We start from the raw sequence: 16174 nt of genomic DNA on the forward strand, positions 1-16174 counted from the left end.
ATGTACTTAATTTGCCGTTATATCTGAATAGTTTTCTGTTAAGCGTATTTTCCTTGCAGTATAAGGATTTTGTGTGTGTGTGTGTGTGTGTGTGTGTGTGTGTGTGAGGGATCATATAAAAAATAAATATACACCTCTGTTTATTGTCTTTATGTTTATGCATTTCTATTATGCCCTGTGTGAACATCATATTAGTAAATTTTAAAGACAGGGTTTAATTTTTCAAGGACCATGTAAATGCATATTCACAGAGCATGCACTGTATTCTGCATTTTTATGGGTAGCAATCAATGTTATGGCATACCAGAGAATGAGTATGGCAGGATGTTTTACAGTGTTTTCATTGTCCAGTTCTAGAATGAGGCACATATATGGAGCTTACCTGGATGTTATTTAGTGGCCTTTTTCTGTTCACTATACGTGTAAGAAATGTATATAAGTGGGCATGCAGCTGTGAATTTTCTCTTTACATGTAATTGCTATAAAAAATGACTGTATCCATGTAATAGTGCATATTATTTTTCTGTGTACCAATGACTACTCTCTGTTTACTGATGTCTCTGTAAACTTTTAGCTGATGTTGAATCTGTATCTGTATCTGTATATGTAAAAAGTGATAAAGCAGCTGTGTCAATTAAAAAGTAGAACAAAAAATGTATTTGTATACAACATTTCCAAGGTTGACTGCCGTGGCCTGTCCCTGCTGAAAAAACAGCATATGCTGGTCAGGTATGTTTTGGTGCTGGGATGCTGGTTTTAACTGGTTTATGCTGGCACTTTGCTGGTTTGTGCTGGTCCTTTGCTGGTTCATGTTGCTGGTCAAGGACCAGCATAAACCAGCTAGAACCAGCATACCAGCACCAAACCAGCATATGCTGGGTTTTTTCTGCAGGGGTGGTGCAAAACATAAAATTATTTTGACCAGTACGATCTCACATATACAAAACAAATAAAATTAATTTTGAAAACGAATAACTAGGTTTTGACGCTTGAAATAAGTTGGTGGGTTACTAAACTTTGCAAACTTGCAGTAGTTGTGATACCCCCCCCCCCCCCCCAAATGTATTTTTTTTTACATGTATGTAAATACAGCGTGTGTGTGTTGCCAGAAATGTTCAAAAGGTGGCAGCAATGCACTAAAGCGTTTTTAAGTTTGCCACACGAATACAAAAGAACGAACAGAGGATGCGCAGCAGAGAGTGTTGCCAAATCCGCGGTTTTTCAGGTTTTTCTTTTGATTATTTTTAAACTGTTGCCACGGGTTTTTTTTTTTAATCCTCAGATTAAAGCGATTTCCGGAATGCTATTTCAATTGAAGGAAAACCAGCGGTTAAAAACACACTATTTGGCTACTTTTGGGCTGATTAGCAATTGGGCTTGTTTTATTTCGCACATCTGGCAACCCACCAGCTAAAGCTAACAGTGAGGTTTTTACCAATCGTGAATGGAGGGCTATTGTGGATTTTTGTCGCTGGATGTGACAGACAATCCCGATTTACAGAGATTACGGACATTAACCAGTTCGAGAGCTGAAATACGAGTGTAATGAAACGCATTTTGTGTCCCGGTTTATTATTATTGATTATAGTGTAATGTTGAGAAGAGAGGTTTTCACAAGCTCTTGGTAAGTGGTAAGCTCTTGCACTTCTGTGTCATTAAGAAGAGTTAATTTCAAGGCTTATCAACCAATCTCCAAAATTAAAGTAATTCAGTATAAATTACTTTTGAATTTTGCAGATGCTGCCCATTCCACAACAGTCCAACATTGAAGGATAGCAATATTCCCATCATCCTATAAGAAAAGAACGTCTAGTTTTGTAACATACCATGGTAAAGACTGAGTTTATTAAAGAGGAGATTGATGACATGAGCGATCCAGAAACATCCGGAATGAATCATGAAGATACTGATGAACAAACAGGTTGGTGTCTGTTCTTAAGTCTTTGTTATTGACTGAACAATGACAGAACTAACCTTTCACACTTAAATTCTGATACTTCTAGACATGCTGTTGCTTTATGCTCTAAAATCAGATTCATCAAATCAGTTTTTAACTCTTTATTATGTTTGTTTCAGATCAAATGGAAGCGAAAGAACAAATAGAAGAACTAAATGAGGAGGAGGAGCATCAAAGCTACAAAACTCGAAGCAGACAATCGAAAAAGCGACACACCTGCTCACAGTGCGGAAAGAGTTTCAAACTAAAATTAGGTCTTAGTAATCATCTATGGTGCCACTCTGGAGAAAAGCCATTTAACTGTGATCAGTGTGGTAAAAAATATACCTCATTATCAAATCTAAACCTTCACCTTAAAGTTCATTCGGATGAGAAGCCTTATGTGTGTTCTGTTTGTGGAAGGAGTTTCTCACGGCTGGACTTATGTAAACAGCATCAGAAAACACATGATGAAGTGAGAGATCATGTGTGTTGTGAGTGTGGGAAGAGCTTTACTACAGTTGGACAGCTGAAACAGCATCAACGAATTCACACTGGAGAAAGACCTTACAAGTGCTCATATTGCGACAAGAGCTTCACTCAGCTTGGAAACCTGAAATCACATGAGCGAATTCATACTGGAGAGAAGCCATACCAGTGCACTCAGTGTGGAGAGAGTTTTAAATATTCAACACTTCTCAATTATCATCTGCGCGTTCACTCTGGAGAAATGCCATTTATCTGTGATCAGTGTGGCAAAGAGTTTAATTCATCATCAAATCTGAAAAAGCACCTGAGGATCCATACAAATGAAAAGCCTTACGTGTGTTCTTTTTGTGGGAAGGGTTTTGCGCTGTTGGTCAGTTGTAATAGGCACCAGAAAATACACACTGGTGAGAGAGATCACATGTGTATGGAGTGTGGGAAGAGCTACACTACACTTGGCCAACTTAAATGCCACCAAAAGATTCACACTGGAGAAAAACCGTACAAATGCTCATACTGCGACAAGAGATTCACTCTGTTTTCGCAACAGAAATCACATGAACGAATTCATACCGGAGAGAAGCCATACAGCTGTACTCAGTGTGGAGAGAGTTTTAGACATTCAAACTCTTTAGTGCATCATATGAAAAAGCATTTTCCACCAAGTCCATTTATTCATCCAGTTAGTTAGTGTTTAGGTGCTTTAAGGGCATGACAAATAATAATATTTTATATTATGCCAGTGTTCCTGCATATTAAAACTGAGAATTAGAACTGAGAACACTGACAAATAAACAGGTGGCATTGAAGAATAAAATACACTCTTAAAAATAAAGGTGCTTTAAAAGGTTTTTCAAAGTGATGCCATAGAAGAACATTTTTGGTTCTTTAAAGAACCATCTCTTTCTTACCTTTTATAATCTGAAGAACAGTCTTTCACCACAAAGAACCTTTTGTGAAACCGAAAGGTTCTTCAGATGTTAAAGGTTCTTTATGAAACCATTTAGATAAAAAGGTTCTTCTATGGCATCGTGAAGCACATTCATTTTTAAGAGAGTAAATGTAATCAATAAAATATGAGTGTTATAGCAACATAAAAGCATTTTATATAAACATGGTTCTGTGGAACTGTGAGCAAATGTTTTATTCAGATTCTGTGTTTTAATTTAATAATGTGAAATTCAGATAAAGTAAATGTGTCAGTTACAATAAACCTGCTTGAAATCTGAACAGCTGAAACTTTGTATTTGAGCATGTTCCTGGGAATCACTTGTTTTATTCCTCAATTGTACGTTGCTTTGGATGGAAGGGTCTGCTAAATGAATAAATGTAAATGTAAAATACCATAAGAATTGTGAAGATTTTTTTCTGTTAAGTTGGGTGACAGCGAAAGTTTTGAATCGCTTCTTACATTTATGTATGTTTATTCCTTGAAAGCCCCCTCTTTAAAGGAGAACTTTTAAAACACTTTAAAAACAAAAATGTACAGATAATCACCCCCTTTTCATCCAAGAAATAGTTTTTTAGGGAAATAAATTCAGGATTTCTCTCCTCGTAATGGACATTTATGGCACCCCTGACTTTGAACTACCAAAACACAGTATAAATGCAGCTTTAAAATGTTCCCAGCCGAGGAAGAAGGGTCTTATCTTGTGAAATGATTGGATGTTTTCTAAAAAAAAAAAATTCAAGACAAGCATGACGCAATAAATAAGTGAGTGGATTTCTGTAGTTTGCAGACTTGCAGTAGGCTATAGTTGTGATGCCCTATAAAACAGTGTCACGATAATTAAAGTAAAATTTTTATATACCTGGGGGGTGTTCCATAAAACAAGTTTACCAAATAAGCCAGGCTTATTTCAGTTAGTCTGACTTATTTTGAGCAAAATCAAGTGATAATAAATCAGACTAACTAAAATAAGCCTGGATTATTTGGTAAATTTGTTTTATGGAACACCCCTCTGGTGTATATAAAGCATGTTTATGTGTTTCCAGAAAATTTCAATAGGTGGCAGCACTACGTTTTCGAGATTTCCATGCAAATCAACAGAACAAACAGAGGATGCGCAGAAGAGAGGGTTGCCAAATCCTCAGCTGCACCGGAATACTTTTAAACGTGTTGTTTTTAAAGTCTCCGGGTTAAAAGCGGTCCTCTCGGTAAGCTATGGAGGAATACAGACGAAGGACCGCGGTAAAAACATTGTTGGAATCGTTTTGGCCTAGTTTTGATTAGCAATTGGACTGGTTTTGTTTCGTACACCTGGCAACCCACAGGCTAAAGCTAAAAGTGAGGTTTTCAACGATCAAGAGTGGAATGTTTACACCAGGTGCCGTAAATTTTTCAATGTGTATGTGAAAGATGATATCGATTTACAGAGGTTACGGACATTAACCAGCTCCAGAGTTGAAACACGAATCTAACGAAAAGCATAATGTGCCCCGGTTTATTATTAACTACAGTGTAACTGTAAGTGTACGTGTTTACATCTGTGTCATTACGGAGACTTCACTTTTCAAAGCTTTGTTATTATAAATAACGTTACATTGAACAAACCTCTATTCAGTCTGCTAATATGTTGTATAGAGTGGAAATCTAAAAAATAATTTTCCGTTTTCGTCTACTGTACGCCAATAATATTGTTGGTTCTGCAACGGATTTCCTACGTTTTCAGTGTAAATGTAAATCTTGTCTGTCACTGATTCTTGAGAAGTGGGACAAAACACAGTGAAATATTGACAAAAATAAACCAGCTATTTAAACAAATGAAACTACATTTTTGTATGTTACATGTGGCTACTGAGCTATGCTTTGGTTCAACCTCCTAACTTCTCTTTTTTAATCAAAATGTGCTTTTTACTCTTATCACTTATTTTGCAATCAAGCTGTCTTTAACATTTCAAAACACATTCTCATGTGAGCAGACAGATTACACTTTCACATGTGACCATCATTTCCTCATTTAATATTTAATATTATTTTTTTGTAAAAATGACTTGAAAACCACAAAAAAATATGATGACTTCATGTTGACTGTCATTCCTTACAAAAAATCTTACAGTGGTGACATCTGACTGTGTTGACAAATTTGCCACTTCTTTGACAAAACAAATGAAGTTCATGTAGCCATTTGGTTTTCTCTGTTGATGCTAGATGGCAATAGAACCTGCTTCAGGTGAATAAAATGATCTAAACATTTAAAATACTTTCCTTGGAAATTGGAAGATGGTTGTTACACAGGATATATTAACATTTGGATTTCTAAAATTTTAAACTATAAAACTTACCAGTGTCTAAAGTTGATTTAAGCTACTCTGCAGTAGGAATGGAATCTCTGGAACCTTATGAAACATGCATGTGTCCTTAAAAAAAAAAAACCTTCCTTTAATATGACATATTAGGCCTATTATATGATGCTTTTAATAAAACAAGCTCTTTTTCAGCATTAAAAAACAAAAACGTTTTATCTATTTTATTGCTTATGAATGATTGCTCTGTGGACACAGTTTCTTGATGCATTGAGAAGACAATACTTGTCATAGATTTCAATATGAATTCTTTTTGAATTTGGCAGATTTGATGCCCATCCCACAACAGTCTAAAGGTGAAGGTTAATTCCCATAATCCTAGAGGTGAAATCTGTGACATACCATGGTAAAGACCGAGGTTGTTGAAGTGGAGATTGATGACATGTGCCATCCAGAAACATCTGTAATGAATCATGATACTCATACAGAGGAACAAACAGGTTGGTGTCTTTTCTTGGGTCTTTTTTATTGACTCCTGAGAAACATTAAGGTAAAGCTTAAGCAGTGGTGTATAAAGTACCTGAAAGCCGTACTTAAGGACAGATATCTTACCAGAAAATGACTTTGGTAGAAGTTAAAGTCACCGTTCAGAATACTACTTCATTAAAAGTCTTAAAGTATGTGATATTTATTGTACTTAAAGGATTAGTTCACTTTCAGAACAAAAAATGACAGATGATGTACTCACCCCCTTGTCATCTAAGATGTTCATGTCTTTCTCTCTTCAGTCGTAAGGAAATTGTTTTTGAGGAAAAAGCTCTAAATGATCACAGCCGAGGAAAGAAGGGTCTTATCTATTAAAACGATGGGTTATTTTCTAAAAATATTTACAATTTATATACTTGATAATCTTAAAATGCTTGTCTTGTGTAGCTCAGCAAGACAAGCGTTTGAGATTATATAAATTGTAAGATTATATAAGAAGTATATAAGTTGTAAATGTTTTTACAAAATAACTGACACTTCTTCCTTCGGCTGGGATCATTTAGAGCCATTTGAAGCTGCATTTAAACTGCATTTTGGAAGTTCAAACTCAGAGGCACCATAGAAGTCCATTATATGGAGAGAAATCCTCAAAAAACACAATTTCTTTTCGACTGAAGAAAATAATACATGAACTTGTATGACAGGGGGTGAGTACATTATCTGTAAATCTTTGTTCTGAAAGTGAACTACTCCTTTAAGTATAATTTTTTTTAAATCTTAAAAGTACTTAAGTATTGAAAGTAAAAGTGTCAGGAAATGCAAACTGGAAAAGAAGCAAATAAATAAATGTTCATAAACTGAGTGAGTAGCAAAATTGTGTTTAGTTTAAACTCTTTCTTCCATTTTGGATTTTTGAGTAAGAATGAGAAGCACTTCATCCGGCACTTTGAGTCTTCGTTCCAACATAAGAAAACATTTCTGGAATCTGCATCTGAAAGAGCATTTACATGTATCTACACAGTTTAATGTATTTCAGAGGGAAGATGGATGCATTTAAACTGCAGTTACAAATGCATAAAGAGGCCTAATGTTTTTTTTTTAACAAAAAAAAAAAAAAAAAAAAAACCGTTGAATACTGATATGTGAAATAATTTAAGACATAAAAAAATTTAAAAAATAGTCGAAATGTGAAATTAATCTCAATGAGTGAGTCATGAGTGATTAATTCAATAGGTAAACACCGTTCATTGCTCAGAGACGCAAAACAGTGCTGTGGTTTGGAACTATTTTCATTGGCAAAATCAAGCAATATTATGTCTAAAATGTAAGTTACATATTGCATGAGCAATGGTGCTTTTAGGAGCTTCTGACTATTTTGTAGGAAGTAACAAAATATGCTTCCGGGAAATGTAGTGGAGTAAAAGTAAAAGTTGGCTGAAATATAAAAACTCAAGGAAAGTACAGATACTCCCAAAAAGTACTGTAACCAAGTTTTATTACTTAATGGGATTCTTACAGATATACAGTTGCTTCCGGCTCTTAAGTCAGGTTCACTTGAACTTATGTTAACTATTTAATATGTTTATTTTAGAACGGACGGAGGTGAAAGAGCAAAGACAAGAACTAAATGAGGAGGAGGAGCATCATGACTTCAAAACTCAAAGTGGAAAATCCAAAAAGCCACACACCTGCTCACAGTGCGGAAAGAGTTTCAGACTTAAATTCCGTCTCAGTGATCATCTGCGGCGTCACTCTGGAGAAAAGCCATTTAACTGTGTTCAGTGTGGTAAACATTTTTCCTCGTTATCAAATCTAAAAGTTCACCTGAAAATTCATTCAGATGAGAAGCCTCATGTGTGTTCTGTCTGTGGAAGAAGTTTCTCACGGCTGTACTCTTGTAAACAGCACCAGAAAACACATGATGAAGTGAGAGATCACGTGTGTTGTGAGTGTGGGAAGAGCTTTACTACAGTTGCACAGATGAAACAGCATCAAAGAATTCACACTGGAGAAAGACCTTACAAGTGCTCATATTGCGACAAGAGCTTCTCTCAGCCTGGAAACCTGAAATTACACGAGCAAGTACATACTGGAGAGAGGCCGTATCACTGCAATCAGTGTGGAAAGAGTTTCAAATATTCAAAAACTCTCAATTATCATCTGCGTGTTCACTCTGAAGAAAAGCCATTTAACTGTGATCAGTGTGGCAAAGAGTTTAATTCATCATCAGATCTGAAAAACCACCTGAGGATCCATACAAATGAGAGGCCTTATGTGTGTCCTCTTTGCGGGAAGAGTTTTCCACTGTTGGCCAATTGTAATCGGCACCAGAAAATACACACTGGTGAGAAAGATCATGTTTGTAGTGAGTGTGGCAAGAGCTTTACTTCAGCAAGCCAACTGAAATACCACCTGAGAATTCATACTGGAGAAAAACCTTATAAGTGCTCATACTGTGACAGGTGTTTCCCTCAGTTTTCACAACAGAAATCACATGAACGAATTCATACTGGAGAGAAGCCGTACAGCTGTACTCAGTGTGGAGAGAGTTTTAGACATTCATACTCTTTAGCGCAGCATATGAAAAAGCATTTGTCTTCAAGTCCATCCATTCATCCAGTTAGTTAGTTTTCAGGTGCTTTCTGGGCATGACAAATATTTATACATTTGAATGTTTCTTCAAAACATACTGTAGGTGGCACTGAAAAATAAAAATGTATACTTAAAAGTCAATAAAATATGAGTGTTTCGGCAACATACACTCTTAAAAATAAAGGTGCTTCACAATGTCATAGAAGAACCATTTTTGCCTAAATGGTTCCATAAAGAACCTTTAACATCTGAAGAACATTTCTGTTTCACAAAAGGTGCTTTGTGGCAAAAGAAGGTTCTTCAGATTATAAAAAGGTAAGGAAGAGATGGTTCTTTAAAGAACTTTTGACTGAATGGTTCAACCAAAAATGGTTCTTCAATGGCATCACTGTGAAGAACCTTTTAAAGCACCTTTATTTTTAAAAGTGTATATGCTTTTTACCTGTATAAGCATTATTCTGTGGCACTGTGAGCAAATGTTGTCTTCAGATCCTGTGTTTTACTTAAATAATGTGAGATTCAGATAAAGTTCATGTGTGTCACGACCACACACAAAGGGAGAAGGTGAGTATCTTTCAAGGTATTTATTAACAAACGTGCACAGTACAACACACGTGCAATCGGGTGAAATAAGGTCTCTGTGGTCAAATCTTCAAACAAACACAACAGGTGAGTTCAAGTTCATAAGGATCATAGCGTTAGCAATAGTCACTTCCCTTTAACACGATTAACGTGTATCACAGGAGAACATCAGAGCAATCCACGAGGAGCACAGGAGAACATCGGAAGAATCCACGAGGAGCACAGGAGAGACAACAGGAGGGGGAGAAGATCCACAGAGAAACATCCATGCAACTTTGATACCAGCCGATGAGTGAGTGGCAGAGGTAGGTATATAAAGGGTGTGGTGATTGCCGGTGCAGGTGACGGTGATTAGTATTCTGGTGATGGTTCACGGGTGTGCTGTGGTGGTGATTGGCTGGTTGGTGGAGGATCGTGGTGATTGGGGCTGAGGGAACGTGCAGAGGGTGTGACATCACCCCCTCCTCCACGGGTGACTCCTGGCACCCAAGAACGGCGACGGGGACGACCACGACCTCTGGGAGCTGGGCGTTCGGGATGTTGGCGGTGGAATTCCTCGAGGAGAGTCGGGTCCAGGATGTCGTCACGGGGTATCCACGATCTCTCCTCGGGTCCGAACCCCTCCCAGTCCACTAGGTACTGGAGCTGGCCGTTCCGCCGCCGGGAGTCTAGGATTTCTTGGACTTGGTAGATGTTATCTCCAAGGATCTCTGGCGGGTCGGGAGGAGGAGGTGACTCCGACTCTGTGGAGGAAGGGAACAGGGGTTCAGTGTGGCGCTTGAGTAGGGAAACGTGAAACGAGGGGGCGATTCTGTAATGTGGAGGTAGGTTTAGACGGTAGGTGACAGGGTTGATCTGTGAGTGCACGGTGAAGGGCCCTATGTAGCGGGGACTCAGCTTCCTACTGGGCAGCCGGAGGCGTATGTCTCGAGTGGACAACCATACCTGGTCCCCGGGGAGGTAAACTGGGTTGGGTAACCTACGGCGGTTGGCATGTTCCGTATGCCTCCGTACTGCCCGCTGGAGATGGACGTGCGCTGAGTCCCACACCCTCTCGCTCTCTCGGAACCAGTGATCTACCGCGGGCACCTCGGAGGACTCTCCAGTCCATGGAAACAGAGCTGGTTGATAACCTAGAATGCATTGGAATGGGGTTAGACCAGTAGAGGTTTGACGGAGGGAATTTTGCGCATACTCAGCCCACGGTAGATACTGGCTCCAGGTGTTTTGATGTTGGGAACAGTACGTCCGAAGGTAGCGGGAGATTTCCTGTATTTTCCGTTCGGTCTGCCCGTTCGTTTGAGGGTGATATCCGGATGACAGGCTGACTGTGGTACCCAGAAGTTGGAAGAAGGCCCGCCAGACCCTGGAAATGAATTGGGGTCCCCGATCGGACACGATGTCTTCTGGGAGTCCGAAGTTCCGGAATACATTGTGGAATAGTGCCTCTGCGGTTTCTAGTGCTGTGGGGAGACCTTTGAGAGGTATTAATTTGCAAGCTTTCGAGAATCGATCGACTACCACTAAAATTGTGGTGTAACCCTGAGAGGGGGGCAGGTCTGTGGCGAAGTCAATGCCCAAGTGTGTCCAGGGTCGGCGGGGAATAGGTAACGGTTGTAATTTACCTTCGGGTAAGCGGCGTGGGGTTGTGTTGACGGCGCAGACCGAACATCCTTGGACGTACCGTTCCACTTCCCTGCTCATGTTGGGCCACCAATATTTCTGCTGGAGGAGCGAGAGGGTTCGCCTGCTGCCAGGATGTCCTGAGCCGGGGGACGTGTGCGTACTATCCAGCAGAAGGGGTCTGAGACGGCTTGGGACATAGACACGACCCGGGGGAAGCTCCGGTGGTGCAGGTTCCTCGAAGGTGGCGGCCCGTATATCTTCATCCAGCTGCCATAGTATGGGTGCGAGAAAGACAGATGGGGGTAGAATTGGATCAGGATCGTCAGAGGTAGGTTCAGGTGAGTGCATACGTGATAGGGCGTCTGCTTTGGTGTTTTTGTGGCCGGGTTGGTAAGTAATGTGGAAATTGAATCGGGCAAAGAATAATGACCAGCGAGCTTGGCGGGCATTTAGTCTCTTGGCGTTCTGAATGTACTGGAGGTTCTTGTGGTCGGTTATTACGGTGAAGGGGAACTGGGCTCCTTCCAACCAGTGCCGCCACTCTTCGAGGGCGAGCTTTATGGCCAGCAGTTCGCGGTCTCCAATTCCATAATTCTGCTCAGCTGGGGTAAGTTTTTTGGAATAGTACGCACACGGGTGGAGGGATCGGGGTTCATCAGACCACTGGGACAGCACGGCTCCTACGCCCACGTCCGCCGCATCTACCTCCACCACGAAGGGCCTTGAAGGGTCGGGGTGCTTGAGGATGGGAGAGGTGGTGAACATTAGTTTTAGACGGTCGAAGGCTTGCTGAGCCTCTGGAGTCCACTGTAGTACCCGGCGACCTCCCTTTAAGAGGGAAGTGAGTGGAGCCGATAGGAGGCTATAGTTCTTTATAAAGCGTCGGTAGAAGTTAGCGAAGCCTAAGAAACGCTGAAGCTCCTTCACCGTCCTGGGCTCCGCCCACTTGGCCACTGCGTCCACCTTGCCGGCTTCCATGTGAACTCCCTCCGCAGTGATCACGTATCCGAGAAAGGAGATGGTGGGCTGATGGAATTCACATTTTTCTAATTTTAGATAGAGTTGGTACTCACGGAGGCGTTGGAGAACCTGACGGACGTGGTCTTGATGTTCCTTTAGGTTACGTGAGTAAATGAGGATATCGTCAATGTAGATGATTACGAATCGATGGAGGTAGTCGCGGAAGATTTCGTTCATGAAATTCTGAAATACGGAAGGACTGTTAGCCAGGCCATAGGGCATCACCTGATATTCATAGTGACCGGTGGGGGTGATGAAGGCGGTCTTCCACTCATCTCCTTCTCGGATACGGATCAGGTTGTATGCACTGCGGAGGTCGAGTTTGGTGAAGACGCGGGCTTCCCGTAGTTCCTCCAAGGCAGCTGGCACTAGAGGAAGTGGATAGGCGAATTTCACCGTGGCGTCGTTGAGCACCCGGTAGTCAATGCAAGGTCTGAGCCCACCATCCTTCTTGGGGACGAAGAAGAAACTGGATGCTGCTGGGGACGTGGAAGGTCTGATGAACCCCTGTTGGAGAGCCTCCTGGATGTAATTCTCCATGGCTTCCTGCTCAGGACGTGAGAGGGGGTAGATCTTCCCGTGGGGTAGTTTGGCGCCTGGCAGCAGGTCGATACTACAGTCCCAGGGCCGGTGCGGTGGTAGTTGTGTGGCCCGTTCCTTGCTGAAGACATCGGTGAAAGACTGATAGACGGGGGGAATGGTGGTGGCGGATTGAGTGGCAGGGCTCTCTATGGTGGTGGCGTGCAGAGGGATAGGACGGTATGGAGACTTTGCATCTGACGAGGAAGGATGGTAGCCGTGGTCCTCACACGTTGCGCCCCACTCCAGGACCTCTCCTGTGCTCCAATCTATGCGGGGTTGGTGCTTAATGAGCCATGGTCTGCCCAGGATGACATCCACGTTGGCTCGCGGGAGTACTAGGAGGGTCAGATGTTCCCGGTGGTTGTGTTGGGAGACGAGGGTCACTTTTCTGGTCCGGCGAGATATCTTACCATCGCCCAATGGTGAGTTTTGGATTGTGGTTATGTGGTATGTGACCTCATTTTGAACGGTGGGAATTCGATGTTTAGCAATGAAGTGTGATGAAACAAAATTGCCAGCCGCTCCGGAATCCACGAGCACATAGATGGGGAGAGTACGAGAGTTTACTATTAGTTTAGCGGTAATATGGGGTAAGAGAGACATGGCCGGAGTAATAGATACGGTACTCACCATTGGACGAGGCGGGCGGACTGGACAGGCACTGATGAAGTGAGAGGCTTCTCCACAATATAGGCACAGATGATTATTAATTCGTCGTTTCCTCTCCGCAGGATCCAGGCGATAGGAGTCAGTAATCATAGGCTCCTCCGCGTTTCGTTGGGGTGACGGTGTTCGGAGTGGAGGGAAGCTGGGTACAGACTTTGTAGAAGGACACGCTGAGAGATGTTGAGAAATGCCTACTGCCTTCTTAATAAAGGTTTCCAGCGGTACGTTGTCATCGTAAATAACCATATGCTTGCGGATCTGGGGTTTAAGCCCCTTACGGTAGGCTGCTAGGAGAGCTACTTGGTTCCAACCACTGGTGGCCGCTAGGGAGCGGAAGCGCAGGGTGTATTCATGGATATTGGACGCACCTTGATTCAGAGTGATCAGCTCGTCGTGCACCGAAAGGGGAGTGAGCGCAGCTCCAAACACGTCCTTGAAGTGGGCAACGAAAGCATTATAGGAGATTAAAGCGTCGCTCCGTGAATTCCAGAGTGCGTCTGCCCATTGGAGTGCCTGTCCAGTGAGGAGGGAAATCATAAAAGATATTTTAGAAATTTCGTTAGGAAACTGGTGTGCGTTGGCTTCAATATAGAGGGAACTTTGCAGGAGGAAACCATTGCAACCACCCGGGTCTCCGGAATAACTCATGGGGCGAGAGAGGGGCGTGTTGGAAATCGTCGTTGGAGCAGCAGGTAGAGATTGACGAAGGACGTTTACCATATCCGCAAATGGATCGGGGGTGTCTTCGGTGATAGCGGCACTCGCCTCCATGAGTGAAGCGGTGAGTTAATATTTTATGGGCTGGTATCCTGTCACGACCACACACAAAGGGAGAAGGTGAGTATCTTTCAAGGTATTTATTAACAAACGTGCACAGTACAACACACGTGCAATCGGGTGAAATAAGGTCTCTGTGGTCAAATCTTCAAACAAACACAACAGGTGAGTTCAAGTTCATAAGGATCATAGCGTTAGCAATAGTCACTTCCCTTTAACACGATTAACGTGTATCACAGGAGAACATCAGAGCAATCCACGAGGAGCACAGGAGAACATCGGAAGAATCCACGAGGAGCACAGGAGAGACAACAGGAGGGGGAGAAGATCCACAGAGAAACATCCATGCAACTTTGATACCAGCCGATGAGTGAGTGGCAGAGGTAGGTATATAAAGGGTGTGGTGATTGCCGGTGCAGGTGACGGTGATTAGTATTCTGGTGATGGTTCACGGGTGTGCTGTGGTGGTGATTGGCTGGTTGGTGGAGGATCGTGGTGATTGGGGCTGAGGGAACGTGCAGAGGGTGTGACAATGTGTTAGTTACAATAAACTTGAGTTGTTGTTTAAAATCTGAACAGCTGAAACTTTGTATTATGAACACTTCCTGTGTTCCTGTGATTTGCTTCACTCTCAAAAAGGATGTGTTAATTTTTAACACATTGTTTGTGTTATGTCTATTTTAGCACATTTTGTGTTAGTTTGTGTTAAATGTGTGTTAAAAACGAAAAAGAAAATATCCAACACAGTGTGTCCAATATTTTTTATTTATTTATTTATTTTATTTTTTTTAAATAAAAGGATTTTTCTAAAGAACAGTGGGCAGTTTATCTGTTCATCTGTTTATCTGTTCGGACAAACAAGGGACTCATGAATAACTATCACTAAACAAAGCTGTGGATAATTCAGGTAACAACACAGTATTAAAGGAGTAGTTCACTTTCAGAACAAAAATTTACAGATAAAACTCACCCCCTTGTCATCCAAGATGTTCATGTCTTTCTTTCTTCAGTCATAAGGAAATTATGTCTTTTTTGAGTAAAACATTTCAGGATTTCTCTCCATATAATGGACTTCTATGGTGCCCCCGAGTTTGAACTTCCAAAATGCAGCTTCAAAGGGCTCTAAACAATCACAGCCGAGGAAAAAAGGGTCTTATCTAGCAAAACGGTGTTTTTTTATTTTTTTATTACAATTTATATACTTTTTAACCTCAATGCTCGTCTAGTCTAGCTCAGCGATACGAGCGTTTGAGATTAAAAAGTATATAAGTTGTAAATGTTTTTAGAAAATAACCAATCGTTTTGCTAGATAAGACCCTTCTTTCCCCAGCGGGGATCGTTGAAGCTACATTTTGGAAGTTCGAACTCGGGGGCACCATAGAAGTCCACTATATGGAGAGAAATCCTGAAATGTTTTCCTCAAAAAACGCCATTTCTTTACGACTGAAGAAAGAAAGACACGAACATCTTGGATGACAAGGGGGTGAGAACATTATTTGTAAATTCTTGCTCTGAAAGTGAACTACTGCTTTAAGAATCAAGTGTATGTAAACTTTTGAACAGGGTCCTTTTTTATAAATTCAACTATTATTTTCTCTTGTGCACTCTTGTGTGAAATGTCTTACTCAGGTCAGTACTAAATAAAAAATAACATGCATTTTGTATGATCCCTGCTATTTTAGTAAAATGATTAACATTTTGCAAATTTTGCAAGGTGTATGTAAACTTTTGACCTCAACTGTAAATACAAATACATGCATGTATCTATTTTTATTTATATTTTTAATGCATTTAGAAATATATACATGTAAATACATATACTGTATACACTGTGTGCGTATTTATATATATCTACATATATCTATATGCAAACAAAAGCCTTTATTTTGGATGCGATTAGGCGCTATTAATCGTTTGACAGCACAATTTATTTATAGATTATATTAAATACATTAGAGCTGAGTTTTTGTTGCATTTAGACCCATTTGACCAGCAGGTGCCGGCTGTGTTTTGAGCAGGTTTTGAATCATTTTGCGAGTGAATCATTTGATTCAAATGATTCAGAGTTTGTAAAGCATCGTTTCTTCCATCACCCTAGTCACCGCCCTCTCGCTGATGTAGCCAATCAGATGTCACTGGCCTTGGGTAACGTCACCCACCAGCTAGCTCGCGGAA

The 16174-nt window shown here is 41.1% G+C and overlaps 1 protein-coding gene across 1 annotated transcript; it reads left to right on the forward strand.

Annotated features, from left to right (window-relative positions):
• Positions 1–1445: 1445 nt before the first annotated feature.
• On the forward strand, positions 1446–9278 carry LOC141285285 (uncharacterized). Its single transcript, XM_073818317.1, has 4 exons — positions 1446–1624; positions 1738–1921; positions 2077–3108; positions 7746–9278. Exons 2-4 carry the CDS (start codon positions 1828–1830, stop codon positions 8780–8782), a joined length of 2163 nt encoding a protein of 720 aa, XP_073674418.1. The 5' UTR covers positions 1446–1624; positions 1738–1827; the 3' UTR covers positions 8783–9278.
• The last annotated feature ends 6896 nt before the right edge of the window (positions 9279–16174 follow it).

The sequence above is a fragment of the Garra rufa genome, chromosome 14 (assembly GCF_049309525.1).
Source record: "Garra rufa chromosome 14, GarRuf1.0, whole genome shotgun sequence".
Classification (NCBI taxonomy): Eukaryota; Metazoa; Chordata; class Actinopteri; order Cypriniformes; family Cyprinidae; genus Garra; species Garra rufa.

Coding starts and splice junctions, on each gene's coding strand:
- LOC141285285 (XM_073818317.1), top strand. CDS start 1,828: ATGGTAAAGACTGAGTTTATTAAAGAGGAGATTGATGACATGAGCGAT. Junction 1,922..2,076: donor AGATACTGATGAACAAACAG/GTTGGTGTCTGT, acceptor TGTTTGTTTCAG/ATCAAATGGAAGCGAAAGAA. Junction 3,109..7,745: donor TCCATTTATTCATCCAGTTA/GTTAGTGTTTAG, acceptor TGTTTATTTTAG/AACGGACGGAGGTGAAAGAG.